The sequence below is a fragment of the Equus asinus genome, chromosome 10 (genome assembly GCF_041296235.1).
Source record: "Equus asinus isolate D_3611 breed Donkey chromosome 10, EquAss-T2T_v2, whole genome shotgun sequence".
NCBI classification, from domain to species: domain Eukaryota; kingdom Metazoa; phylum Chordata; class Mammalia; order Perissodactyla; family Equidae; genus Equus; species Equus asinus.
Window position 1 is genome coordinate 48367342 of NC_091799.1, and position 27839 is coordinate 48395180.

General features: G+C 52.1%; 2 protein-coding genes and 1 long non-coding RNA gene across 8 annotated transcripts; 1 reads left to right on the forward strand and 2 right to left on the reverse strand.

Annotated features, from left to right (window-relative positions):
• Positions 1 to 6304: 6304 nt before the first annotated feature.
• On the reverse strand, positions 6305 to 16230 carry LOC139046380 (uncharacterized). The gene is made up of 3 exons (XR_011506363.1): positions 16058 to 16230; positions 15529 to 15586; positions 6305 to 7183 (listed from the first exon to the last, which is right to left on the reverse strand). It is a non-coding gene; the product is annotated as an uncharacterized lncRNA (long non-coding RNA).
• On the forward strand, positions 15162 to 22188 carry CD72 (CD72 molecule). Of its 6 annotated transcripts, XM_044779259.2 has the most exons (10): positions 15174 to 15388; positions 15498 to 15602; positions 16135 to 16206; positions 16504 to 16614; positions 16714 to 16803; positions 17134 to 17469; positions 20044 to 20192; positions 20816 to 20931; positions 21634 to 21795; positions 22051 to 22188. In XM_044779259.2, exons 1-9 carry the CDS (start codon positions 15307 to 15309, stop codon positions 21788 to 21790), a joined length of 1218 nt encoding a protein of 405 aa, XP_044635194.1. In that variant the 5' UTR covers positions 15174 to 15306; the 3' UTR covers positions 21791 to 21795; positions 22051 to 22188. The 6 variants fall into 6 exon arrangements, with proteins under 6 accessions (XP_070375324.1, XP_044635194.1, XP_070375326.1 ...); XM_070519223.1 differs by lacking the exon at positions 16504 to 16614 and having other exon boundaries at positions 15162 to 15388; XM_044779258.2 differs by having other exon boundaries at positions 15258 to 15602.
• Positions 22189 to 22328: 140 nt separating this feature from the next.
• TESK1 (testis associated actin remodelling kinase 1) lies at positions 22329 to 27266 on the reverse strand. The gene is made up of 10 exons (XM_014866066.3): positions 26421 to 27266; positions 26177 to 26298; positions 25998 to 26046; positions 25333 to 25479; positions 24914 to 24996; positions 24678 to 24768; positions 24343 to 24426; positions 24103 to 24192; positions 23851 to 23965; positions 22329 to 23514 (listed from the first exon to the last, which is right to left on the reverse strand). Exons 1-10 carry the CDS (start codon positions 26637 to 26639, stop codon positions 22628 to 22630), a joined length of 1887 nt encoding a protein of 628 aa, XP_014721552.1. The 5' UTR covers positions 26640 to 27266; the 3' UTR covers positions 22329 to 22627.
• Positions 27267 to 27839: the final 573 nt, after the last annotated feature.

Below are 27839 nucleotides of genomic sequence, written 5' to 3' on the forward strand. Positions count from 1 at the left end.
CTCCCCGCTACGACGCCCGCCGGCCCAGGATCGAGCCTCGAGCGCCCCCGCCTGGCGCGACGCGGCCTGGCCAGCACCTCTGCGCAGGCGCAATGATGCTCGGCTGCGGCATGCCGGGAGATGTAGTCCCGACGGTCCGGGGCTGCACCGGGGTCTAGTCCGGAACGCGGCGGACTCGCTCCGTCTGGAGCTGAGTGTGGCTTGAACTTTATTCTCTTTCCAGTCCCGAAGCCTGGATCTTCTGCCTTCTCTCTCCCCTACATCCCTTTAATTGTTCTTACCTTCTTGTCTCTCACCGAGGCTCGTGCCCTGGCCTAGGCGTCATTACTGAACCCTGGGACTGTGGCCACTTCCTAACTGATCTCTGTGTCTAGGAAATAAGTTGGGGCAGTCGGATCCGCCTCAAACACCTTCTGAGAGCCCCCTTGCCACATGTTTCTAGCTGGTCAGCTCGTCTCACCTTACCAAATACTTAGTAGCTCTGTCTCCTTCCGGGTGCTTTCCTTCATGGCCTGTGATGCCAGCTGGAAGGCCATTCCCAGGGGCGGATCCTTAGGGGAAGCCACCAGGACTCACTGGGGCCCCAGCTTTCCCCCTCTTCCTGAGATCCCAGCTGGGAGGGTAGGGATAAGCCCAAGACCTGAAGAGGAAGGGTCTTTGGGACGGTCAAAGGTTCAATGATAGGAAGTTATTAAGGAATTACTTTTAGGTGGGGAGGGACCTCAGAAGCCATCCAGCCAAGGCCCCGCCATCATGGGCCTTGCTCTGCACCCTATCAAGATGCTCTAAACTTCCAAGCTGGTTTTGGCCGCAAGGAGGGAAACAGAGATCGAGAAAGACCAAGTCTTAATGACTTCATCTGAAACCTTGGATCCAGCCATGCCCAGAACTAGACCTGCCTCTTGAACTTTTTGGTTGTGTAAGCTGATAAATCCCCTTTTTTGCTCATGTCAGTCTAAGTTAGATTTTCTATCTCTTGCCATCATGAGTTCTGACTAATTCTGTGGGGAAAGACCAGCAGACCGGGGCAGCTGAAGATGCTGAACCTCTGAGATCTCCCCTTATTGCTTAACTCCTCCAGCAGCCACCCTCCTCCGACGTACTTAATGTATTCTCATAACATCTGACCCTAAAATGTTTTCTACTTAGCATGTGAGTTAACCTGGTCTCTAGCCAAGAGTTTAAATTTCTAGAATTATATAGCTGGAAGGAGGCTGACAGATCTGGCCCAAACGTATATCCATTGCAGGAACCACGCTACAAGCTGCTTCTTAAACACTTCCAGAGACAGGGAGCTCACTACCTCACCAAGCACTCATTTCCAATCTTATTGATAGAACTTTTTTTATTTGGAGCTAAATCCTGCCTCCTTCTTACTTTTGTCACTGATTCTGCCTCCTGAACTACAATTAGCACAATCATTCAGTCTTCTCCCTCCTGTACATGACAGCACTGGAGGAACTGGGAGCCAGCCCTGAAGGATGGCCTGTCTTTCTAAACTTCCTTTTAAAGTTCTTTTTTTTTTTTTTTTAAGATTTTTATTTTTCCTTTTTCTCCCCAAAGCCCCCTGGTACATAGTTGTGTATTTTTAGTTGCAGGTCCTTCTAGTTGTGGCATGTGGGATGCCACCTCAGCATGGCTTGATGAGCGGTACCATGTCGGCACCCAGGATCCGAACCAGCGAAACACTGGGCCACTGAAGCAGAGCACGCGACCTTAACCCCTCAGCCACGGGGCTGGCCCCTAAAGTTCTTTTAAAGACCATATTTGCAGGCTACTCATCATTCCCATTGCTTTGCTTAATCAGAGTCCCTCTTAGAGTGTGGTGCTAAGGAGTGACTGGCAGCTAAGTTTGCTACTGGCAGCGAACAGTAGGGTACCCGTCTGTTTGATTGAGCACAAAGTCTACCAGGGGGCCTTTGTAAGGAGTACACTGACTGAGCCTAGCTTAAGTGAAGGAATGGCTATTGTAAGGACACCTGGGGCAATTAGGAGGCCGAATGGAATGGGGATCCCAGAACAGTGGCTGAGGTATGACTGGGCCTCTGCAGACCATTATTGGATCTCTGATCTCAGCATTGCTGGGACCCTTGGTGACAGGAGTGTGTGGGTCTTCACACTCCTGCTCCTCCAGTCCTGTGATCAGATACTCCCTCTGTCTCTGCTTCTTTTATTTATTCTCAAATTTCTGCTCACTTTGCTAACTTGCTTCCCCATCCTTTATTGCATCTTCTCTGCTTCGTGTTTCTGCTTCCTCACAACAGCTTCATATTTCCTCCTCTGTCTCATGACTTCAGTTAAATGTTTAATTATAGGAGTAGTGTGAGCTCATGGTAAAAAAAAAAAAAAAAATCAGATAGAATTGCAGGGTATACAACAGTGATTCTCAACCAGAAGTGACTTTGCTCCCCAGGGGACATTTGACGATGTCTGGAGACATTTTAGGTTGTCACAACTGGGGAGGGAGTGCTATTGGTACATAGTGGGTAGAGGGCAGGGATGCTGCTAAACATCCTACAACACACGGTCAGCCAATCACAACAAAGAATTTCTGGCCCCAAAAGTTAAAAGTGCCGAGGTTGAGAAATCCTAGCACAAGGGGAAACAAGTAAAATGCTATCGACCCCCCTCCCCAAGCCCATTCCTACTCCCAGATGGAGTCCCCAGAGGGACCTACTATTAGTGGCTTCTGTTTTTAAGTCTTTGGTGATTATCACTGAATCTGTCGATAATACTTAGACTACTCAGAGTGTGGGGATTCTGGGCATACGGCAACCCTGTGAAGCTCTCCCTTCCACAGCCGCTCTGACAACTCCCAGCGATAGGTGATGAACCTTTACTCTGCTGAGCTCCTGGCAGAGAGAATTCCCCGCAGACAAGCTTCTGGAGAGCAGCCTCAGAGCCAGGAGGAAGGGTCTTCAGGAAGGCAGCGATCCCGGAAACAGTCTGCTGCCCAGGAACAATCAGTGGCTTTGCTGCGTCTGCCAGTGCTCCAAACGCAGACAAACCAGAGAGACAGGGTGGAGGACACAGATGAATCTCTGACTGAGAAAAAGGAGAGCCTGGAGGAGATACGTGTGAAGCCCAAATAAGAAGATTTCTCTAAACTAGAAAATGTGGTATCAGAACCCAGAATTCCCATCAATAATCAAAGGAAAGGATGGTAACTGCTAAAACCCCCAAACAGGTCTAGAAAATTAAATAGATGAAATATGTCACAACATGTAACAAAAACACGGCGATGCAAATCACGTGGTGAAAGGAGACTTAACTGGACTTTCTGTGAGTTCCTGGGGAAAAAGGAACAGGAGAGGGGAGGTCATAATGAAGTGAAATTTCCCTGAGCTGAAGACAGACAAGTTCCAGACCAGACTGATAGGAAAAGACACACAGTTAGCCATCTACAGGTTAGAATTTCTATGTTCTAAGGATACAGGAAATCTTACACATTTTCAGGGAGACAGATAGTTCTTTCTGAAAGTTAAAAGACAGAAAAGCTGAGTGTGAGTTTATGAAAGAAAAGGCCTGCAACCTGGACCCGGGCAAGCAGGAAAGAAAGATATTTGAAGATTTGAAAAATCGCTAAGTATCTCATCTGAGAAATGCTTGTTAAAAAAGTTTCTAATGAAGCAGATGAATCAGAACAGAGACTTCAAGATAGGGGAAGATGAAGAGAAGAGGAAAGAAAGCAGTGGGGAGCAACGAACCATGATCTATATATTTATATCTATATCTCTCTATATTTATAACATGTAATGTCGATGCTAACTGAGGACTCTTGGAACAGGTGGAACACACTGTAAGGGGAATTCTAATAAGGACTGAATTATCTCAATAAAGCTCTGGAATCAGGTGGTGGGTATAAGGGGAAGGTAAGTGTTCCAGGACCTAAAGGGGGAGGGCAGTGAAAGTAATCTAAAGACCATATCTTATTGGGGTGGGGAGGAAGTAGAAGATAAGTAGAGTATGATGGAAATAGTTGGGGTTTTTCCACACACTAGAAGAGTCATGTGTGTCTACTGGGGAGAGATGCAAGAGATGGTAACTATTGACAGAATGACAAACTCCAAATTATCAAGGGGAAAAATGGGACGAATAGCCATGCAATCAATCCAGCAAAGGTAAAGAAAAGAAGAGTTCACAACAATGTTAAAAAATTTAAAAACAATAACAAGTCAAATACATTTCTCATTACAGTAAATATGAGTGGACTGAATTCTTCCATTAAAAGACTGGCAGGGGCCAGCCCCGTGGCCGAGTGGTTAAGTTCATGCGCTCTGCTTCAGCAGCCTGGGGTTTCTCTGGTTCGGATCCTGGGTGCGGACATGGCACCGCTTGTCAGGCCACGCTGAGGTGGCGTCCTACATGCCACAACTAGAAGAACCCACAACTAAAATATACAACTATGTACTGGGGGACTTTGGGGAGAAAAAGGACATATTTTTTTAAAAATCTTGGGGAAAAAAAAAAGACAGTCAGACTTGGTTATAAATCAACTTTTGGTCCATATTACTTAAAAGAAACACGCTTAAAGCAAAGTGAGAAAGAAACTTTCAGAATAAAGATGTGGGAAAGGGATCCCAGGCAGATAAACAGAGAGCATTGGTAATACTGATAGCCAACAGAGGAAGTGTAAGTTACAGCCCAGAAGCCGTGTGAGGGCTGCTTGCAAAGGGGTAGGAAGGAGGTTTTGGGGTGATGAAAATATTCTGTATCTTGATTGTGGTGGTCGTTACAGGACCGAATACATCACTCAAAGCTCATAGGATTGTACACTTAAAATTGATCAAATTAATTGTTTGTAAATTACAATAGACTAAAGCTGCCTTTAAAACAGAACAAAATTATTGTGTTCACAAAACTTAGATGCTGAATGAAAGCAGTGTAATACCAGAAACCCTCTCAATTACCCTGTATCAGATGTTATATGCCTGCATAAAGACAGCAAGCTTCAAAAAAAGGGAAAAATAAAGGAAGTACTTATTCCAAGAAATTATAAAAAGAACAGAAAAAGAAACCAAAAGTAATCAGGAAATAACAAAAGCTGACATGAGTGAAATGGAAAATAAACAAAAATACTAAAAAGTATAAATTTAAAAAATGTTCTTTAAAAGGGCTAATAAAATAGAAAAACTTCTTGCAAGCCCAAATAAGGAGAAAAAGGAAAGTAAAAATAGACAAGACTAATTATGACAAAGAAAACATCATTACAGATAGAAGAGAGAATTAAAGAATTGCAAAAAAAGTGCAACTTAAAATTCCTCATCAACTAATCTGAAAATTTAGAGGAAATGGATACATTTCAGGAAAAATATAAATTACCAAAATTGACCCAAGAGAAAGAGAAAAGCTTAAATAACTCAACTTATCTTAGAAAAACTAGAATAGAAAGATGATTAGAGATGTTGTTTTGGAAAAGACTGTGATCAACACCAAAGCTGAGTTTTATCTAACCTTAAATAATAACAATTTCCATGCCGTTTAAACTAGTCAAGACTATAGAAAAAGAAGAAAAGCTCCTGTGTTCAATATAGAGAGCCAGCATAACTTAATTCCATTCCTATTCAAAACTGTAAGTAAGGGGCCAGCCCCGGGCCGAGTGGTTAAGTTCTCGCGCTCCGCTGCGGTGGCCCAGGGTTTTGCTGGTTCGGATCCTGGGCACGGACGTGGCACCACTCATCAGGCCTCGCTGAGGCGGCGTCCCACAAGCCACAACCAGAGGCACTCACAACTAGAATGTACAACTATCTACTGCATGGTTTTGGGGAGAAGAAGAAGAAAAAGAAAAGAAGATTGGTAATCCATGTTGGCTCAGGTGCCAATCTTTTTCTAAAAGAAAAAACTGTAAGTAAAAAAGAAAAAGGGGAAAACTGCTTAAATATAACAAAGACTTTTTTACTAAAACCTAACAGCAAATATTGTTCTCAGTGGTGTAGCACTAAAACTACTTCAGTTAAAATCAAATTTAGGGGCTGGCCCCGTGGCCGAGTGGTTAAGTTCCTGCGCTCTGCTGCAGGCGACCCAGCGTTTCGTTGGTTTGAATCCTGGGTGCAGACATGGCACTGCTCATCAAGCCACGCTGAGGCGGTGTCCCACGTGCCACAACTGGAAGGAGTCACAACAAAGAATGTACAACTATGTACCGGGGGGCTTTGGGGAGAAAAAGGAAAAAAAAAAATCAAGTTTTAGACAGAGGTGCTATTATCCTTATTATTTAACATATCTTGGAAGTTTTACCAAATGCAGTAAGACAAGAAAATGAATTATTACGATCATCTGAAAAATTACAAAGCTATCTTTTTTTCTGATATGATTTATTCAGAAAATTCAAAAGACTGTGGTAAAAAATTCTAGTAAAAACACAATACAATTTGGACAGTTGACTGGATATAAGCTAAACATAAAGAAAATAAATTGCTTTTTTCCTACTCTACTAATAAGCATCTCAAATTGAGAATGGGAAAAATATTCAATTTACAGCTACAAAATTATAAAATTCTTAGGATAATAACAATTATAGCCACCATAATGCCATCACTGTTCTAAGCACTTTCTATTAACTCAATCAGGCCTCACAACACCCTCTTGAGACAGATGATCATCATTGTTCTTATTTTACAGAAGAGAACACTGAAGAGCAGAGAGAATAATGACTTACCCCAGATCACTAGCTGTAACGCGTTACAGTCAGGCTGTGAATCCTGGCAGTTTAGACTGAGACTACCCTCGTAACCACTGTGTTATGGCATGTAAATTTTTTTAAGTCGAGATATAATTGACATATAACACTATATTAGTTTCAGGTGTACTACATAAATGATTCAATATTTGTATATATTGTGAAATGATCGCCACAAGTCTAGTTAAGACCCACCAGCACACAGTTACAAATATTTTTTCTTGTGATGAGAACTTTTAAGATCTACTCTCTTAGCAACTTTTAAATATACAATATAGAGGCCAGCCCAGTGGCGCAGCGGTTAAGTTCGCACATTCTGCTTGTCGGCAGCCCTGGGTTCACCGGTTCGGATCCTGGGTGCGGACATGGCACTGCGTGGCAAGCCATGTTGTGGCAGGCGTCCCACATATAAAGTAGAGGAAGATGGGCACGGATGTTAGCTCAGGGCTGGTCTTCCTCAGCAAAAAGAGGAGGATTGGCAGTAGTTAGCTCAGGGCTAACTTCCTAAAGAAAAAATATATGATATAGTATTAACTATAGTCACCATGATGTACACTACATGCCCATGACTGACTTAGTTATAACTAGAAGGTTTTTTTAAATTGTGGTAACATTGGTTTATAACATTATATACATTTTGGGTGTACATGATTATATTTCAGTTTCTGTGTAGATTACATCATGTTCACCACCCAAAGACTAATTACCATCCATCACCACACATGTGTCCAGTGACCCCTTTCTCCCTTCTTCCTCCCCCATTCCCCTCTGTCTCTGTGTGTTTGTTGTTGTTTTTATCTTCTACTTATGAGTGAGATCACATGGTATTTGACTTTCTCCAACTTATTTCACTTAGCGTAATACCCTCAAAGTCCACCCATGTTGTCACAAATGGCCGGATATCATCATTGCTTATGGCTGAGTGGTATTCCATTGTGTATATACACCACATCTTCTTTATCCATTTGTCCCTTGATGGGCACCTAGGTTGCTTCCAAGTCTTGGCTATTGTGAATGATGCTGTGATGAACTTAGGCGTGCACACATCTTTACGCATTCCTGTTTTCATGTTCTTTGGATAAATATCCAGCAGTGGAATAGTTGGATCATATTATAACTGGAAGTTTTATAGTGTGTAAATTTCATCAAGAAATACATAGTGCTCATGTGAAGAAAATCATATAGTATTATCAAAAGATATAAAGCAAGACTCGGACAAACAGAAAATCAACCATCTCGTTGGATAGGAAGATAAAATATCATAAAGGGCCAGCCCTCATTGCCAGGTGGTTAAAGTTTGGCACTCCTGCTTTGGTGCCCAGGTTTGCTTCCTGGTTGTGGAACCACACCACCCATCTGTCAGTTGCCATGCTGAGGTGGCGGCCCACACAGAAGAACTAGAAGGACCTACAACGAGGATCTACAACCAGGCACTGAGGGGCTTTGGGAAGAAAAATAAATAAATAAACAAAATATCATAAAAAATGTCAATTCTCCCCAAATTAAAGTATACAGTTAATTCCAATTCTCAAAGAATAGTCAAGGAAAAAAAATCTTTTTAAAAAGAAATAGAAAAATTTGCCCTACCAAATATCAGAACATACTGTAAGGCCCCTTAATCAAGTGAATAGTTAAGGGAAAAATGTTTGATCAGTGGAATAAAACAGGAATCCAGAACTAGGTGTTTGTATATACGAGAACATGGTAATCCAAGTAATTGGGAAAAACAAGGATGACATAATAATAAGTGGTCTTGGGACAACTGGCTACCCTTACTGAACGCCTCGTCCGTGCTGGGACTATGCACTAGCAGGGCCTGCACTCCAGCGGAGCGGCGGGCTGCAAACAGCTGCTCTGGCAGGGCGCTCACGTCATCAAAGCAGGAGGCAGTGAGACACTGACGTGGGTTCCAGTCTGCCCTCACGGGTTCTGGCTTATCCCTGCTCCCCCACTTTGCATCTATCTTCCCTTCCTGACTGCCTGCCCTGCAGACTCCAAGCTCCAGCATCAGAAGCAAAGACAATGACCTTTTGCAGACTGTTCAACCAGCTCTTACAACTGCATAATTGTGTAAGGGCAATTCTCTGTAACAAATCTCTTAAATAAAAAAAAACACATGTGTGTATTGTATATGCATATGCAGAAGCTAATATAAAGGTTCCTCTGAGCCTTTTTTTAATTGAGATATAATTGACATATAACATTGTGTAAGTCTAAGGTGTACAACATGCTGATTTTATACATTTATATATTGCAATATGCTTCCCACCACAGTTAGCTAACACCTTTATCACATCACATAATTGTCACTTCTTTTATGTGGTGAGAACAATTTGAGCCTTGACTGAATACGAGATGAAGGACATACAAGTATTCATTGTATTATTCTTTCAAATTTCTTTTAAGCTTGAAATCTTTCAAAATAAAGTTCTGGAGGGAGAAGAAAATATGTACAGAGGCTCTAACACCAATAGAAGAGCAGATCCAACTGGCTAACACACATGAAAATACATCCAAATGCACTAGGAGTCAGGGACATGCAATTCAAAGTAATAACAAAATGCCACGTTACATTCTCGGTGGAAAAGTGGGGCTCGAAACCCTTGGCTGAGCGCTGAGAGCCGTGCGGATCGTGTGCGTCAGAGCCAGCCCCCCGCCCCGGGGTGAGGCTGCTGGCGTGTTTACACCAGTTCCCAGCAGTCAGTGGCGAGAGCTGCTCTCACGGAGGCAGTGGCTCTCCAGCACTTCTGGCCTGCCACGTGCTGGGGCAGAGCCCCTGCCGAAGACGAGGCGCAGGCAAAGCTGAAGGCCTGAGGGGCAGACACCGAGGGGCAGAGGCACTGAGGGGCAGAGGCACTGAGCGCTCCTGCATCGCTCAGACCCACTCTCACTACTGCCTCTCAGTAAGTCCATGCCGTCACTGCTTGTTTAAGGGCACAACTCTTCAAAAAGGATGAGGAGGAGGAGCACAGAAACAGCACGGCAGGGTTAGTGGGACAAGCTCCAATCGGCACAGCTGTGGCTGCTTCTGAGGCCGCACGCGAGCTCCTTCACTTCCCTCCTCTAGCATCCCCTCCAGACCCACTCACTCTCAAGCAGCACTTGGTGCTAATCTAGCTGGGCTGCCTGGTGGGTAACACAGACCTTCATTTCCGAGGAGTCTGAGCGCCAAATACTGAGCCCTTTTCAGGCCACGGTGACTGCCGTGGCCCATTGGTGGACAGTGTGTCACTGGGCACAGAGCACCAGGAGGGACGTGTGAGTCCCCTGGCAGGCAGATCCGTTCCTCCTGCTCCCATCATGTAGCAACAACCCTATCTCCTCGTGAGAATCAGGTTCGATTGCCAGGATGATCACTCCGCTCTAAGCTCTCAGCGTGTGAGGGTGGAGGAGCCAGCGACAACTGCTAAATCTGGAGGACTCTACCCTGTGGACAGACACAGCCTGTCCCTGTGCATCCTTCCACCTTCGGCTCTCACTGCTAACTGAGTAGTCATCTCCATATTTTCCCACCTAAACTCCTGAGGATGAAAATTTGATAAGCGCCATCATCCCTGGTTCCCAGGGCAGGCCTCCCCACAGGCCCCACTCCGGCCAGCCTTGAGTCAGCTGCCCACTTGTTTATCCCAATCAGCTGAGGCCAGAGGAGCCAGGGGTCACGGAACACACTTTTGGGGGTCTAGGGCTGCCTCATCAGCAGGGCTTTGCCCCCATTAAAAGTGGCTGTGGGTGTGGCTGGCACAATGATATATTTGGTAAAGAAGCTATAGTCCTATGGAGCAGCCTTTTGTCACAAGCCCTCCTAGTCACGGGGTTAGTTCATAATGAGCTTACAGCTCACTGAGCCCAGTTTCCTAATCTGTAAAATAAGTGGGTTGGGCTCACTAAGATCCCTTCAGGCTCCAAAATGCCTGATAACTGCCTCTCTCCTCAAACTTCTGTACATCCACTATGGTTAAGCCAGACTCCCTCGGTCCTATGCCTATGTAATTTATTATTTTATTTTATTTTATTTTTGAGGAAGTTCAGCCCTGAGCTAACATCTGCCAATCCTCCTCTTTTTGCTGAGGAAGACTGGCCCCGAGCTAACATCCGTACCCATCTTCTTTTGCTTTATCTGTGGGATGCCTGCCACAGCATGGCTTGCCAAGTCGTGCCATGTCTGCACCCGGGATCCAAACCAGTGGACCCCAGGCTGCCAAAGCGGAACGTGTGCACTTAACTGCTGCGCCACCGGGCCGGCTCCTATTTTTTGAACCCCAAATTTCATTTTGCAATAAATGTTAGCTGTTATTATTTATCTTTATTACCTTCTTTCTGTGGTGTGGAGCTGTCATTTTGCCCTGCTGCAATGTCAGAATCTTGAGTCTGCCTTTCGGTGTATTTGCTTTTTCTCACAGCTCTGTGCATCAGCATACATCAATGTGCTTTCTGTGTCACCATTCAAGATAGGACCAAGGAGAGGCCTGAGGCAGTCTCTGGAGGCCCACCACTGGCACTCTTTGGCTTCAGTGATCAAAGAGCCACAAATTCTCTTAATAGTGCTATTGGCGGCCCACTGTTTCTCTTCCACACTCTGGAGTTATTGCAACAGACTTTGGCTACAATCTATACCTACTATTATCTCCAGCCATCACACCCTTGATTGATGTCACATGTCATCTAGACAATCCCATATTTTACAGATAGGAAATTGTGACTTGCCCAAAGTCACACACTGCCACAGGGCTGGCTTCTTTTATTTATTTATTTTTTTTTGAGGAAGATTAGCCCTGAGATAACATCTGCCACCAATCCTCTTCTTTTTGCTGAGGAAGACTGGCCCTGAGCTAACATCCGTGCCCATCTTCCTCTACTTTATATGTGGGACGCCTACCACAGCATGGCTTGCCAAGCGGTGCCATGTCCACACCCAGGATCTGAACCGGTGAACCCCGGGCCGCCGAAGTGGAATGTGCAAACTTAACCACTGCGCCACCGGGCTGGCCCCGAAGGCTGGCTTCTTGATCTCTATCATGTTCTTTACATCATGCTTCCTTCACAGTTCAGGAAACCTTTCTATTGCTGCTGTAACAAATTGCCACAAACTTAGTGGCTTAAAAAAATACAAATTTCTTATCTTACAGTTCTCTTGGTCAGAGTCTGACACAGGTCTCACTGGACTAAAGTCAACACGTCAGCAGGGCTGGTTCCTTTCTGGAGGCTCCAGGGGAGAAACCATTTCTTTGCATTTTCCAACTTCTAGAGGCTGCCTGCATTCCTTGGCTCATGGTTCCTTCCTCCACCTTCCAAGCTAGCAGCTGCCGGTAGGGTCCTTCTCTGGCCCTCTTCCACTGTCAAATCCCTTCTTCCCATGTGCCTGAAAGCACCTCCCTTTCAAGGACTCATGTGATCAGACTGGCCTACAGGGAAGGAACGGGATGATTTCCCCATCTAAAGGTGCTTAACTTAATCACGGTTCCATTTCTCGGCAGGTAAAGCCACATATTCCCAGGGTCTGGGGATCGGAGCATGAACATTTGCGGAGACCTCTGTCCTGCCTCCCACGCCCTGTCGCGGAGCTGCTGCAGGTAGAGCCCGACTTGCAGAGTCTCAGAAGACTTCCTCGGCCTCCTGATGCTGGCTGGCCTTCACTAAGGTTCACACAGACAACCTCTGTCCACACGGCCAGTGCTTCCCCGATGCCTTCAGGGCCGGCTCCCTCCTCCCCCAGCTTAACGCCCGCTCCCTGTCACATGCAGTGGAGAGGTCAGGGGGGCACAAGAATGGGCTCCGGAGTTTGTCCTCTAGGATCCCAGACGGTGCTATGGGCCTCGAAAAGCCACAACGTACAGCATGGGCCCCTCAGCTCTGGAAAATCCCCAGGTGTCTTGACACGTGGGCAGGTGAGATGCAGCACAGAGCTCAGGTGTCCTTTCTGGTGGCCCGCTTTGAAAGGTAATGTGAACGTCCATATCGCAAAGACCCCGTGTGACGCACACGTGGGGAGGGGGGAGGATCCCGCTCTCAGAGTCACGAGAAAAGCCACAGAAGAGAATACAGAATGTCATAAGGAGATAGTAACCACCACCAAAAGAGCTCTAGGAGAGCAGCCAGCCGGCCGCCTCAGACGCCCACGGACTGTGGCTGTGCAGCTCAGCTCATCCCAGCTCCCTCTGGGTCCCTCCCTGCTGGGGCCTCTCCAAGGGTCAAGTTAGGCAGCACGCCCGTCGATTCTATTTTTGAGCGCTTACTGGAAGCTTGGTTTTGACACTTTACCCGGCATCCAGGCCATGTTCACTTGTGTGTTAGTTCTGAAAACTGGGACATTATCTACAGTTTACAGAATTCCTGCAAGTTTCCTGCAACTGATTTACACACATGCTGCCCCCGGCCCCTGTTCACCACTAATACAAGTACCCTGACTGCCCCCACCCATCCCTGCCAGCAGCTGCTCTACATGCTGCCACTCACTCTCACGGTCCCTGAGGCCCCCAGGGAGTCACCAACTCACACCACTGCCTGTTATCTGGGGGAGGGGACCGGGTGCTGGAAACTTTAACCAGGCAGGGACGGTTAACAGCTGCAGGGACACCTTAGGAAACAGTGAGCCTTCAAAAGGAAATATTTGTAGAATCTGTCCCCATGATCTTTTAAGACTTTTCTGAAAACGGCCCGTCATTCCTTGCCATGGACAGAAATAACATCTATCACCGGCATCCTTCAGCCCACAGAATCCTTCATGCTTAACCCACCAGGCAGGCCCTGACATAGATGCTCACCTCACACAGACACGCCAACAGACCCCAAGGACCTAGGGACGCGTGTGCATGCGTGTACACTCACACACATGCACACACCTGCCTCTCCCTCAGACTCCCTCCTCAGGGGACAAATGTGCTCTTCTTCCTCAGTGGGCAGTTTTTCTGGGGTGGGCTGGGGGGTGCTGTTGGGCAGAGCTCTCGACCCACAGGCGCATCACAGTGCTCCCCTATGCACCACTGATCCAATCACAGACTCCGAGCTGTTAGCTGGTAGCATGCGGTGAGGACCTCTTTCCCCTTCCTTTCCCTCCCCACAGCTGCAGAGGGGGGTTTCTGAGGGGGCGGATGTCACCCACTGGGGGTGGGTTTTTTCCCCACCTTCATATCTTTTCTTGTCCCAGCCTCTTCCCACCCCTAGAAGTAGGCCCTTTCGGGGTCACTGGTAAAAGAACATTAGGGAACACCTCCGAACCGCTCCTCAGCCGTCCCTCCTCCCCGCTGGTTACCCTCTCCTCCATGAGCCAGGCCCTCACCACCAATGAGCGCCTCAGCCCCAGTCTTCCCCTACAAATGCCCCTTTTTCCTCAGGGCTGGGTGTAAAGGGACAATGTTGGGACTTTTTAAAAGAAGAACTTTACTAGGAAAGTAAGAGAGGAATCAAAACCAAACCAAGAAAATATCAAAACCTCAGCTGGTGCAGAGGGCGCCCAGCACCTGCTGCTTGGTCTCTCTGCTCTCCTTGAAGGAGTGGCAGCCCTTTGTCATCCCTGTGCAACTCCTTTGCTCGCCTGCGCTCTGAGCCCCCACAAGGGCGTCTGAGTCATCAGTGCTGCAGGCTCTCCCAGAGGTGCACAAGCTAGGGGGTCCCTCGCCCTCACCCGCAGCCCGGGCGCATCCAAGAGCCCCTGCCTCCTGGACTCAGCTAGCTGGGTCCAGCTCAGACAGTGGGACACAAGGGACCCTTTGAATCTGGCAGGGGGCAGGATGGGATGAGGAAGGGGCTGACTGGCCACAGGTGGGATCAGAGGGCAACAAGGGTGGAGGGGGCCAGGGCAAGGCTGTGAAGAGGGGTCCGGGGGGTTTTCAGAGGAGAAGCAGTTTGGTCCCAGAACCTCTACGTCCTCTAAAGGGCTCCTCCCCAGGAAGGCCTTTGGAGGGAGCCCCTCCCTGTGCGTGGGGTCCTGGGCAGTTCTGTGGGACTACAGCAGGAAGGGAGCTGGGTCTACCCTGAAAGCCCCCAAACTGAGGAGGTGATGCGCCTCACCAAATTAGGGACCCCTTTATGGGAACTCATACCTGCTGGGAAGCCCAGGATGATGAGGTGCTAGGGCTCCATGCTAGAAGCCCCCCAACCTGATGCGGAGGGTGGAGTACCACCCTGGAGTGATGATTGAGGAGATCCTCTGGGGTCAGCTGAGCACAAAGGAGCTCCAACTACACATAGATAAGCCTGTGGACAGGGCAGCCAGGAGAGAAGCCTGGGCAAATCAGGGTCGATGAGCAGGAGGATGGGTGTGAAACCAGCACTGCCGAAGTGGGTCTGAGATGCATGAAGGGGAGCACAGGTAGGACACAGGGACAGGCCTGAGTAGCGATCCTGTGACATCCCTGGCCCTACCAGATGCTCTGGACCTCAGTTTCCCCTCCCCTGCCCCTCTGGCCAGGGTTCAAGGATGCAGTCCGCTTCACTGAACCCATCTGTCTGAGACTTGCTCACATCTTCCTCTTTTGTGACTGGAAGTCACAGGGCAGAGCACTAAGCTGGGCAGTCATAGAGTGAACCCAGAGCTTACGACTGTGAAGGGTCAGAGGGGAGAGTGGTAAGGGAGGCTTGGGGCCAGTGGGAGAGGGGGGAGACGGGTGGGGGCAGAGGAGCTCAGGACCATGGCTGAGGCCATCACCTATGCAGACCTGCGGTTTGTGAAGGCTCCCCTGAAGAAGGGCATCGCCAGGCGGTTAGGACAGGGTAAGGATGCACAGGCGTCTCCCAGACTCCGCATCCCCATCTTCCTTCATGACTCACCCCACAGACCCCATTCCGACCCCCACCTTGCTCCCTTTTCTCTCCTCTCCAGACCCAGAGGCTGACGAGGATGGGGAACTCACCTATGAGAACGTACAGGTGCCCCCAGTCCCAGGGGGCTCGAGCTCGGCTTCTTCTGGACTAGGGGACAAAGCAGGTATGGAGAGCCCAGGGGGTGAGTGTTGGCGGGGGGTGGGGGGTTGGGGAGCTGTATCTTGAGCTGGGAGTCCACAGCTCTCTTGGGAGGACAAGACCCTCGGGGAAAGGAGGGGGTTCTTAGGAAAGAGATGAATGAGCACTGGATAAACGGGAGCCAGGGGAAGAATGAAGCTCCCTGGGGAAGATCAGGGCTCCGCGGAAGGATCCGGGCAGCCCTGGGGGAGAGGAGTCCCAGCGGGAAATGGGGAGTCAAGGGAGAGGGGAGGGAGGGGAGGGAGGGGAGGGGAAGGGGTCTGGGGCCGACAGATGGGGGTCCCTGAGGAAAGGATAAAGGGAGACCCAGGAGGGAGAAGAGGGGTCCCCGGGGACAGAGAAGGGAGACCGGGAGGGACACGGGAGAGTCCGGGGGGCGCTGGCGGTGCCCGAGCGGCGCAAAAGGCACGCAGGACTGACCGGGGACCCGGGGGCCGGGGCGGGGGAAGCGGCGTTTCGGGGACCTCCCCTCTCCAGCTGCAGTCGCCCGTCCGCAGGGGTCCAGTCGGAGCCGCCGCCCGCCGTCCGGAGCTCCGCGACGCCGCCGGCGGCCGGGCGCCCCCTCCGCGGTGAGTGCCGCGCGCTCCCGCCCCGCGCACGCGCATCCCCTGCGGCCCGCGGCCTCCCAGCCCGCCCTCCGGCCTTCCCCGCGCGGGGCCCGCGGGGCCCAGGTCTGGGCCGCAGTGAGCCGGGGCTCCGCCCTTTGGACCGCGCGGGCGGACCCGGACCCCTCCTCTGCCCCTTCACTCGGCCCCGTATAGATCTTTCCGACGTGTCGCCCCAGACTCCCTCCCCACCTTAGGATGGTCCCCGTTCACAAACCCCCTCCCCTGCCTCGGTCTGAGACTTAGTTCTCCTCCTACCAGGTAGTACCCCTCAATCCTTACCGGTAGCCATCGCCAGCCCTTATTCCGGAACGCATTCCTCCGCTGAGTGCGGAAACCCACTCCCGACACAAACCGCCACGCCTGCACCAGGTCCTCGAGGGATGCTTTCTCCTGTGACTCCCCCCCCCATCCCCTCAGTCTATAGACTCGTTCCTGGGGCTCACCGGCTCATCCCACTGTCTCCCTAAGGCCGTGCAGCCTTCAGGCAGTACCTCGTGCTTGGCGCGCTCCTCACCTGCCTGCTGCTGGGGGTGGCCTCCATCTGCCTGGGAGTGCGCTGTGAGTATGCCTGCCCGCCCCGTCCCACTTACCACAACCAACTTTCTCCTCCGCTCTGCCCTGATGGCTGCCCTTCCTCAGCAGGGCCCAGAGCCACTACCGCCATATCCTTAGCTTTTGGTCTGGTTTCCAGCCAGGTGTGTTTTAGAGTGCCCTCTTCCTAAATTGTCTTTACCTAGTCCAGTACCTCCTTAAGCTGTAGGCAGTCAGATCTTATATTTCAGCTTGTTATGCAAAAAGTTGCAAGAAGCAGAAAAAGAACTGAAGCCTCAGGGTGCCAGGGCGCGGCTGAAGAAGATGCACTCCAAACCTCTCTTTATGGCCAAACAGATCTGCAGGTGTCTCAGCAGCTCCAGCAGACCAACAGCGTTCTGGAAGTCACTAACAGCAGCCTGAGGCAGCAGCTCAGCCAAAAGATAACCCAGCTGGGGCAGAGGGAGGTGGACTTGCAGGGGTCCAGTAGTAAGCTGGCCCAGACTCAGGAAGCACTGCAGATGGAACAGAAGGTTTGCCAGGCTACCAGAGAGCAGTTGCAGGCCTGCCAGTCCAACAGGGAGGAGACAGAAGAGGACTTGCGAAGGGAGGAGGGGCAGAGGAGGAACCTGGAGCAGAGGCTGAGCGGCGTGCAGGACACACTGAAGCCCTTCTTCACATGCCCCTCAGCAGGTATCTGCTCTGGGAGAGGAGAGGTGGGAGGGTCTGCCGTGCGGGATGGATTGAAGTGAGGAGACACTCCTGGCAGCAGTCTGTTTGTTTAGCAGGGGCCACTGTGTTGTTCAGGAATGGGGCAGCCCGCCAGAGTGGTGGCTGACATGAGTGTTGACCAACAGGGAGAAGGATCTAGCTGCATGCTGGATTTAGGGGGACTCACCCAGCTCTAAGGCAAATACTGTGGGGGAGAGGAGGGTAGTAGCCAGCAATGAAAATCATACTGTCCAAAGCTGCAAACTCAGGTCTCATCTGGCTTGTCATCAATGTCAAGGATCTGGGAACCCCCTGAATTTGGATGTGAAATGGGTTATTTGCACATTTTTCTAAAGAGAGGGTCTATTGCTTTAGTTAACTCTCACCACATCTGAGATTCCCCAAAAGATGAAGAATTACTGATTGACAAGATGCAGTCTGGTGGTAGGGCAAGGCGGCTGAGGCTCTTGCGTGTGGGTGGCACTCACACTGAGGTGGGTGAGGGTGTCGCAGGGCAGTGGACCGAGGTGGAGTGTTCATCCATTTTGAAAGCGGGTGTCAGGCTAGTATGTGGGGATGAGGGAGGGGATGCGGGAGAGGCTGTGCCGAAGCAGGCTGAGGTTTGAGGCAGGGTGCCAGGCCCAAGGGGACTGGAATGTTCATGAACTGGCTATCTATGGTCAAGATTAGGCTCTGACTAGTTTAGGGGCCATCTGGATACTCCCCCAGGCGTAAGACAGAGAGATCACGTGCAGACACCCCCAGTCCTCATTTCTTTAACCTTCCTATTCCCCATGACCCGCCGTTCCATGCCAGTGCTGCCACCTGTCCCACAGTTGCACCCTAGACCTCAGTATCCCAAACTGCTCTTCTGCCTAAAGGTGGGTTTCGGATCTCCACTCTAACCACAACTGCCCACCCCTCCAGGCTTCCCCACACTTCTTCTTCAACCACATTGAGGTCTCCAATGGGCTCACTCCTGTTTTCTCCCTTTCCATCAGCTGTCCATCACTGTCCTCACTTCTCTCTTTACCTATCTTGGATTCTGGGGCCCATCACTTCAGCCACTCACTCCTTGTTCCATTGTCCTTCTGGTGCCCCTGACTGTAATGTCTCAACTCTGGGTGAACTCAACTGACCACCTAGCCCATGCCTGCACCCAAGTGTGAGAAATGCAGTCATTCTGCTTGGGGCCACTGAAACTCTAGGCTCACCCTCAGCTGCGGCCTTGGCACTGCCTGGCAACTCTGCAGGGGTTGGCTTGCTCTCCATCATAACTCCTTACCCACTGCCTGCCCTCTCACTTTCAGCAGATGCCCTTCTCTGTTCAGAGGAATTCCCTCTGTTTTCCACCACCAAGCGTATATATCCATTTATGTTTTTGCCCAGCCCCGTCTCTTACAAGGACAGCTTGCTGAATGCTTTTCCTAAACAGCCCCCTACCAAATCCACTCTTCATATTGCAGCCAGAATAATCCTTTAAAAACAAAAATCTGATCACATCCTCTCAGTTAAGATGATGTCATAGCAGTTAATTCATTACATCAAAAGCTATGGAATTCATACTGCATATCCTACACTATGCCCAGGCACTTGTGGTATGGCCAGTGAACAAAATTCCTCTGTGTGAAACCCTACATTGACTTTCTTTTGCTCATAATATAAAAATAAAAAATCTTTAACATGGCTTCCAGGGTCCCTGCCTGCCTTTGAGCATACGACTTATCCCCTCACCCTCTTCCATTTGGCCACACCGACTTCTTTTTATTCCTTTAAGTTGTCATAAGACAGTAACTCAAGGGGTAGCTTGGTGGGGACATGAGAAACTGTAGACAAAAGAGAGGGAGTTCATGGAGGAGGGATTTTTGAGTGACGGAGGTAGGACTGGTGGAACCAAGCAATGGAGAGAGGCAGGGTGGGATCAGGAGCGCAGACTAGGGTGTGAGATGTTAAAAAAGAAGGATGTTTATTTCTTATGGACAGTCGTGAAAAGAGGAACAGAGAAGAGACAAATTCTGAGGTAGGGGAGGGAAACGGAGCAAGTTCACATCAAGTGTCTGACAATTTCAGCAAAACAGGCACCAAGGTTGTCCACTGTGGAAGAGCAGAGAGGGAGGGGTGGTGGCAGCCCGAGGAGTGTGGAGAGTCTTGAATATGCAGTGGGGAACGCCTTCTGGAGCTAATGAGGGGAATGGGAGGCCAACTTGTGGAGGAGCCAGTGTGAGGACAGCCAAAATGGAGGGGGGTGGAGTGCGATCGTTCAGAAATGGGGAATAGTACCACCAGCCCTATTAAAATAAATCTCCCAGATTGTTAAGGAGTCAAGTTGCTGAATGTAAAAGGTTTTTACTAAGTATACACAGGTATGGCATTTCCAGGGAAAGCAAAGGAAAGCAAGATTGCCAAGATCGAGGACAAGAAGTCAGTGAAGGCGCCGAGATTAGACCCAGGGCAATACCGTTCACAATCAGATTGCTGAGTAGTCACTTTCCTCCCAGGTGTTGAGCTCTCCCTCCTGGGTCTGGGCTGTGCTGTCACACTCTTCCTGCTTTTTAGACACCTGCTGTCCCGTGGGATGGATACAGAACGAAAGGAGTTGCTTTTATGTCTCAGTTACTCGGAGAAGTTGGGAGGAGAGCCAAAAACATTGTAAATCTCTGTCCTCTGACCTGGCCACATTCAGTGACATATCTCGTCTTTATATCGTAAGCATTCCCTTATTCACAGACTGTAGTGGGTACTGTTAGGTAAAGGGACATATGTCATCAAGTCAGGAATGGCAGTGCACACATGGCCCGCATGCCATGGCATGCATTCCTTTTCCAAGCAGCTTCTCAGCACAGTGCTCCAGGCGGCCCCTACTAGTTGATTAGAGTTGGCATGAGAGTTGGAACTTTAAGCTGTTTCTCATCTCAGCTTTCTGGTCGGCTCTCTGGGCTGCTTACCAGGTTCTTTGACTCTCATGGCCTCTCAGGCAGAGCGGTCCCATACCTAGTTGGGTAGATTGTAGGGCTTGGTTCCTTGTGACCAGAACAGCCCATGGGATGACTGCCCTTCAAAGGCTGGCAGAAATTCTTACCCAGCTGGGGCTGAACTGAAGGGTGAGCCTGCATCTGCAGGGTGGCGCTTGAAGGAAGCAGAGATAGGTCACCGATGAGCTGAGGTCATGCACCAAAGTCAGGCACAATCTCATCCAAGTGCATAGGTCTCCCAAGAGTGTTCATTTTCTTCCATCAGCCCAAGTCCCCTCCTCCCACTATCCCCTCCCCCACTCCCATATTTCTCATCACTCTCTGCACATCTCTGGTCTCTCTGAATCTCCCCTCAGAATTATGCCAGCAGATTAAATAAGGTGTTGGTACAAGTTGGTCAGCTTGATTCATATTGGATTGGCCTCAGCTTTAACAAGCACTGGCAGTGGACTGATGGCACAAGAGTCTTTGGGTAAGTTTGTTAGGCCTTTTGGAGATTTCCAACCCCATAATCCCTTCATAAAGACATAGTAATCAGATTTCCCTCTAGGTCCTGCTCCCAAAACTCGTTCACAATAGATATTGTAATTGTCTATTTGTCCATGTCCTCTATTGGATTAATACCTCTTTAGGGCAGTCTTATTCTCTATTCTACCCCCAGCACCTAGCGTTCCCTGGCACATGCTTTTTTAAAAAATTACTAGGTTGGTACCTATGTCATCTTTCAGAGAGAGAAGCTGAGGACTTAGCTCGGGCTTCACAGCTGATGGAGAACCCTGGAGTTCTAACTTCCTGTCCCTTGACAAGGCTCCCAAATTGAGGTGGTCCTTTCTCAGTTGGGGCCTCTTGGGGCACTAGAGCTGCTCCAGGGAAGTAAGGGAGCAGAGGAGTTCCTTTGAGGATCAACCCCAGGGACCCTGGAACAGGGTAGTTCCCTATGTTCCCTAACTGGAGTTCCCATCTTTAAGACCTTGGGAGACTTTTCCCTTCCCTGGTCCTAAAGCCTCTCTGGACTGAGGCCCAAACTTCTGTCCATGAACCATGCCCAAACGTGGCCTTGGACAGGCAGGGTGAGTTAGGACTTAGGTTAGGTGCTATGCAGGGCGAGGGGAGAGAAAGGATGGGATGGGAGGGACCCAGAGCTTACCCCAGCTCCACTGCACCACTCTTTTAGGTTTGAGTATAACAGGTATTATCCTGAAAACCCAAGATGTGCCAAGGTACAAAGCAGTTGGCCAAAACTGCAGCCGGAGAAGTGTTCATCTTCTCTTCCCTGCATCTGTGAGATGAAAGCTTTCAGGTATCCAGATGGGGACCACTCTTTGCACTGAGCTGGGTAAGTGTGAGGGGTGAGACAGTCATGGGAGTCTGGGGAAAAGAGGGACTCGGAGCAGGGGCCCAGAGGTCAGGGGGAAAACTTGCTCCTGGGAGTGATGGTCATGTCCACAGCCTCCAGAGGCTTGGTCTGCTTCTGTCAGGGGGGGTTGGGCAAGGAGGGAGACTGGTGATGTGGCTGTCCAGGGAGCTGGGGTGAGCTGGATAGGGGTTCTTAGTGACAGTCAACTGTGCTCACTGATTCTTTACTCTCCAGATACTCAAGCCAACAAGAGCCCATGCTCCTCATCCTAACCCACAGCCTGCACATCCTGAGATCATTTCCCTCCAGCATTCCCTCATTCTCCTGGTCAGTGCCCGGCCAGGGGCTGATCCATGCCCAACACTTCCAGGCAGCCTGCTGCCTGCTTGAAATCCTGTCCCACAAACTGAATTGTTCCTTGGGAAAGGGTGAAGGAGCCTCTAGAAGAGATTTTGCCCTCCCCCAAAAGCTCCCATAGTGGAATATGGGGAGGGGGAGGAGGGCGCACCGGCTGAGTGGATGGGGCAGCCCGGAGCCAGCCAGGCAGTTTTATTGAAATATTTTTAAATAATTTGCATGTGTTAGTCTCGTGTGTCAGCAATGCTGTGTCTGGTTCAGTGATTCCCACGGGAGAGCAAGCCCAGGGGTTGGATAGGAAATGTTCTGTCTCTCGAGTCCATGCTGAAGTTCCCCTATACAGGGAGAAGAGCCGGTGGCCCATCTGGGGCTGGCACTGTCCAGCATCTGCACTCTGTTCTCACAGGGCGTCCTGAACGCCAAAGTTGGAGGCCTGAGACCAGAGGCCCCACTGCTAAGAGCGTGCGCCAGGCAGCTGCAGGCTGGGTGTGGGTGGCTTGGCATGGTGCCCTCGGTGGCAGAGGAGACTGCCCGCCTCACAGTTCAGGTTGCGGTAGCGGGCAACAGCTGGTGTGGGGCGGGGGCACATGGACAGGAAGCCAAAGCTGAAGGGGCCAAGGCAGCAGCCTGGGCACGGCAGCCCCTCATCGGATTCCCGGGGAGCTGAAGGGGGCGGTGAGGGTTCTGTCCGCTCCAGGGCTGCCGCCCGGGGCAGGCTATGCTGGGCCCGGTTCCAGGACTCCCCAGCCCAGGCTTGTGGGGAGTTCACCACCACAGCTGGGGGGTTGTTGTTAAGGGGAGCTCCTGATCTAGAGGACCAGGGCCGGGAGGCTGAGGAACAAGTGCTGATGAAGTTGTCTGTGGCCGTAGCCAGGGGCGGCTGGGGAGCTGGTCCTGGGGGTTCCGGCTCAGGGCTGCTGCCCTCACACTCCATTCTCTCTTCAACTGAGGGGCCCACAGCAGGAGGGCCAGGACCTGGCAGTGCTGTCTCCATACGTCGGGGGAGCTCAGGGGATGACGGTAGTGAGCGGCAGCGGCGGGCAGGTGTCCCAGGCTGGACCAGGGTCTCTGGAGTGGTCACCAAGGGCAGCTGGGTAGAGGGCAGTGGTGATGGTGGTACAAGGGGCAGGGGTGTGACTGGCTTGCTGGGTGTGTCCAGGAGCTTGATCTTGCCACCCCTGAGGTCTTCCCGTAGTGAGAAGGGATTGACTCGAGTCAGATTGTCCCCCCAGTTGGGGGGTGATTCTGGTGACGGGGGCAGGAAGAGGTCGGACCGGCTGCGGGAGAGCCGGGGGTCTGGCCTGGGAAGCGTTGCAGAGGGACCCCCTCTTGGAACAGAGCCTGTAGACAGAGAAGTTTGTGATCGCTGTGTTCAGCATTTCTCATAGCTCCTTGAGGGCCTCATTATTCGCCAGGAGGCTGGGGGGACTAGAGCTTAGAAAAGGGAGCCCCAAAGAATGCTTTGGAAAAGGGGAGATGTTACCTCCAGCCCCTTTTTCTCTTCTTTCTTCCCCTCCCTTAGGCTCTAGAATTAGAATTTGAGATGTCTTTTCACCCCACCCCCGCCCCCAGCCTTCTCAACTAATAAATACGCTTAGTCTCCCCCAGATAATTCCCTGAGTTCTGAGGAGGAGAGAGGCAGAAGGACTTCAGTGAGATCAGATCATGCTCACTTACCCTGCTTGTGTGTCAGGGGAGCCCTGGGGAGGGGGGCTGGCTCAGGGAGCTGCTCCAGGATCCATTCCAGGTGCTGGGTGATTTCAGTAAAGGGAGCACGAGTGCTAGGTTCCATCTGATGGGTAAGGACAGGGACAGCTTCACTCAGTGCTCCAAAAGAGGGTCCCTGAGTTTTCCTCCCATCCCCCGGGACAGGACAGCTGTGTCAGCTGATGGCCGGGGGGAAGGGCAGTGAGGGAGTGAGGCTCTTACACTGCAGCAATGGATGGCCAGGAGCAGGAAAGGCAGTGGGCAGTCATCCCCTACTAGGCTCCGGAAAGCAGGCACATCCAGGCCAAAGTCCTGTGGGGACAGAGAGGAGCGGCCTCCAAGTCAGTCTTCCTTAGGTTCTCTTTCTGCCCCCTAATCGGGACCTCAACCTCCAGGGAGCCTTCCCTGGTTATGAGCTGCCCAGTCTGGAGTTCCTCCTTTCAAACCTGAGACATCATTCACCTCAGTACGGGGTAGGTAATCAGGGTCCGCAGGTACTCGAGCGATGAGCTCACAGAGAACAATCCCAAAAGCGAAGACATCAGCCTGGGGGTAAGAGTAAATGTCAGGGGGAGGAACTGACGGTTTTCATGTCAGAATTCTGCAAGAATATGTCAGAAACAGGAGGGGAGTCCTGACAGTTTTCATGTGTTGGAGGGTGCCTGTGAGGGGCAAGGGGGACCCTGGGGATCTCTCGAATATCTGGTAGGGTTGTTGAGGAACTTGGGGTGGCACCTTCCAAGAGTATTTCAAGGGTCTCTGGAAGGCCTTGGGGATCTAAAGGGTCCATGTCTTACCTTCTCATCATATAGCTCACCCCGCAACACCTCTGGCGCCATCCAGTATGGAGAACCCACCACAGCCAGCGGCTCCTTCCTCGCCCCTTCCCTGTAGGCGCAGGGGCAGAGCGGTCAGAGACATCCCACTCAGACGCCCTCCCAAACCAAAGGGGATGCGGCCAGCCCCCACACTCCAAGGGAAACGTCCCTGGGGCCTTCTGGGAGGTTTGGGGGGACAGGGGCGTTCACCTCACCTATACACAGGAATCTTTTCAGCCAGCCCGAAGTCACCCACAACAGCTGTGAAGCCTCGGTCTTCCCGTCGGATCAGACAGTTCTGACACACACATATAGCATCCCCACACCCATCACCTTCTGCTCCCTGATCTCCCAATATACACCCCAAAGCCCTGTCACTCCAGAGTAACCCCAACCCTCTCCGATCTCCCGGTTCTCCCATGTACCCCAATTTGCAATATCATCCATCACTCCAAACACAGCGTGGTACTCAGTCCCTCAGAGCACTCCTCCTCATGCCAGACCCCCACTCTCCAATGCCTTGCTATTCCAACCTCCTAACATACCTATTTCTCACATTCCAATATCCATGGGCCAGTTACAATCTAATAGTCTCAAGTCCCCTTTCATGCCTCCACCCACCTGGCCAACCTACCTTGGATGTGAGGTCTCGGTGGAATACCCCTTTGGCATGCAGATACCGCAGGCCACGGGCGATGTCCAGAGCCAGGCGGAGCCTGACAGGCCAGGATAGGGGTTCGGGGGAGCTGAGCAGCTGTTCCAGGGTCCCCCCATTCATGTACTAGGGCACAGAGGGAGGAGAAGGGGAATGAATGTCAAGGTTTCAGTCTGTCGTTCAGGTCTCCCACTTATAAGCCAGAGGACAATCAGGAGGATCACAAAGGTCAGAAGGGTGAGTCCATGCTCTAGGGTCCCCCATTCATATTCTAGGGCTGTCCTGTCCAATACATGTGCAAATATTTAAATTATTAAGTTTAAATAAAATTAAGCATTCAGTTCCTCAGTCACCCTAGCCGCATTTCTGTACTCCCTGGCCACATGTGGCTAGTGGCTGTGGTTCTGGACAGCACAGATACAGAACATTTCCATCACTGCAAAAAGTTCTATTGAACAGCACTGTTCTAGAGGATACAGAGGATGAGGCCCTTTATTTGTGGTTTGCCCAAAGGGAAGTTCAGGGAGACCTCCTGGGAGGAGGTCCTGCTGCCTCTCATTATTCCTCTGCAGATGCACGGGGCTGCTGACTCTCTCTCCCCTTGGTGCTGGTGGTGGGTACCCCACTTCCTGGCTCATCCTCACCTCTGTAAGAGCGTGCAGCTGCCCCTGGTGCACACAGACCCCCATGAACCTGGAAGAGGATGAGGAAGAAAGGAGGGCAGGCTGTAAGAGCCCCCGCCCCTCCATAGTTCCCACTTTTCCCGCGGGATCTTTCCCCTTCCCCCAGCAAGCGTCCCAGCAAGCGGCTGGGGCCCGCTCACCTTAGGATGTTGGGGTGCCGGAGCCGATTCATCAGCTGCACCTCCCGTAGCGTATTTCCCCGATTACTGGGGAGCCTGTTCATTTTCAGCACCATGACTTGCCCGGACTGTCGGTGCCGAACCTGGGGGCGGCAGGGGCCGGCAAGTCCTGGGCAGGTCGGGCGGATCACCCCAGTGCGGGCCCCAGACCCAGCCTCCCGTCTAAGGCTCGGTCCCGCCCCTCTGTCCTCTCTGCTCGTCCTACCTTGTAGACCTCAGAGAAGAAGCCGGCCCCGATCTTCTCGGCGCAGTGGAAATCGTCCACGCGCGCTAGGCTGGACACGGCGCTGCGGAGGGCCCGGTAGGAGGAGGGGCGGCCCCGGCCCGGGCCTCCGCCCGCGCCCCCCGGCCCAGGGGGCCCATCCCCAGGCGCCTCTCCCGGCCCGGGCCCAGGGCCCCGCAGTGGGGGCCGTTCCCCGGCCATGGCCGGGCCCCAGCCCGGGCCTGCCTCACATGGCAGGGTTCCCGGGTCCCGGGCAGGCCGCGCTCGCCATGGGCGCCGGGGCTCCGCTCCCGCCCGGGGGAATGGAAGGCCCGCCGGAGATCCTGGGCCCGCCCCCGCCGCGCCGGCTCGCTGGGCCCGGGCGGACGCCGCGCCGCGCTGCGCACGGCCTGGGCTGGCCTGGCCGGCGGGCCGGGGACGCTCCCGGGCGCCGGCGGGCAGGCGCTGGCTCCCGCAGGCGGAGGCGGGCGGCGGCTCTCCGCTTCGCCGCTGGGGCTCAGGCTCCGCGGCCTGCTGGGGGCGGGGCGGGGCCGGGCCTCCGCTTAACTCCTTCGAGCCGGGCCTCGGGGCAGCGCCACGCCCCCCAGGTGCGCACGCCGCGACCGGTGGCCGCGACCGCGGGGGCTGCGGCGTCGGGAGAAGCACGTGCAGGTTCGAGCTGAACAACTGAATGGAACGGGGGCTGATTGTGCGTACGCGCAGCTCGAACGTCGCCGGCCGCCCTGGGAGTCCTTTCTCCCCGCCCTCGGGGCACTGGCGGCGGAGGGCCGGGCTCAGGGAGCCGCCCGCTGTCTGCGCTCCACCGAGGAGCGGGGCAGAGCAGAAGCCCGCTCAGGCCCGGCCACCTGCCCACCGCCCCGGCGTCCGCCCTGGCGCCGCCTGCCCATTCCCGGTCTCCGCCCGACTCCTGCAACCTCTGCACCCCCGACGCCTTCTACCTTCGCGGGCGGTCGTGGTGCCCGGGGGCCGCGGTGGGCCCTCGGCCAGCCAGCCCCGGCTCCTCCTCACTCCATCCCGCCCCCCTCGAATAAAGTTCTCCCTCCAGTGCCTCCGCCCAGCGACCCACCACCCGGACCTCCCTCCCTCTCCTCCTTCCCAACGACCCTCTCTCCACAGAGCCGCCTCCCACTGCAGGCGAACTCCTCCTTCGGCGAGGTCCCACCCTCGGCAAGACCCCGCCCCTCCAGGAGCCCCTCCCCGCGGAGGCCCGGCCCCTCGGAGGGACCTTTCCCCAGTAGGACAGCACCACCATCGGGGTCGCTGGAGCCCTTGGGTGCTACACCCCTCCTCCGAGGGTTCCTCCCACGCAGGGAGACCCCGCCTCTCGGAGCGACCCCGCCGGTCATGGTGACCCCGCCCCTCAACGTGACTCCTCCCGCAGTGTGGCCCCGCCCTTATCAG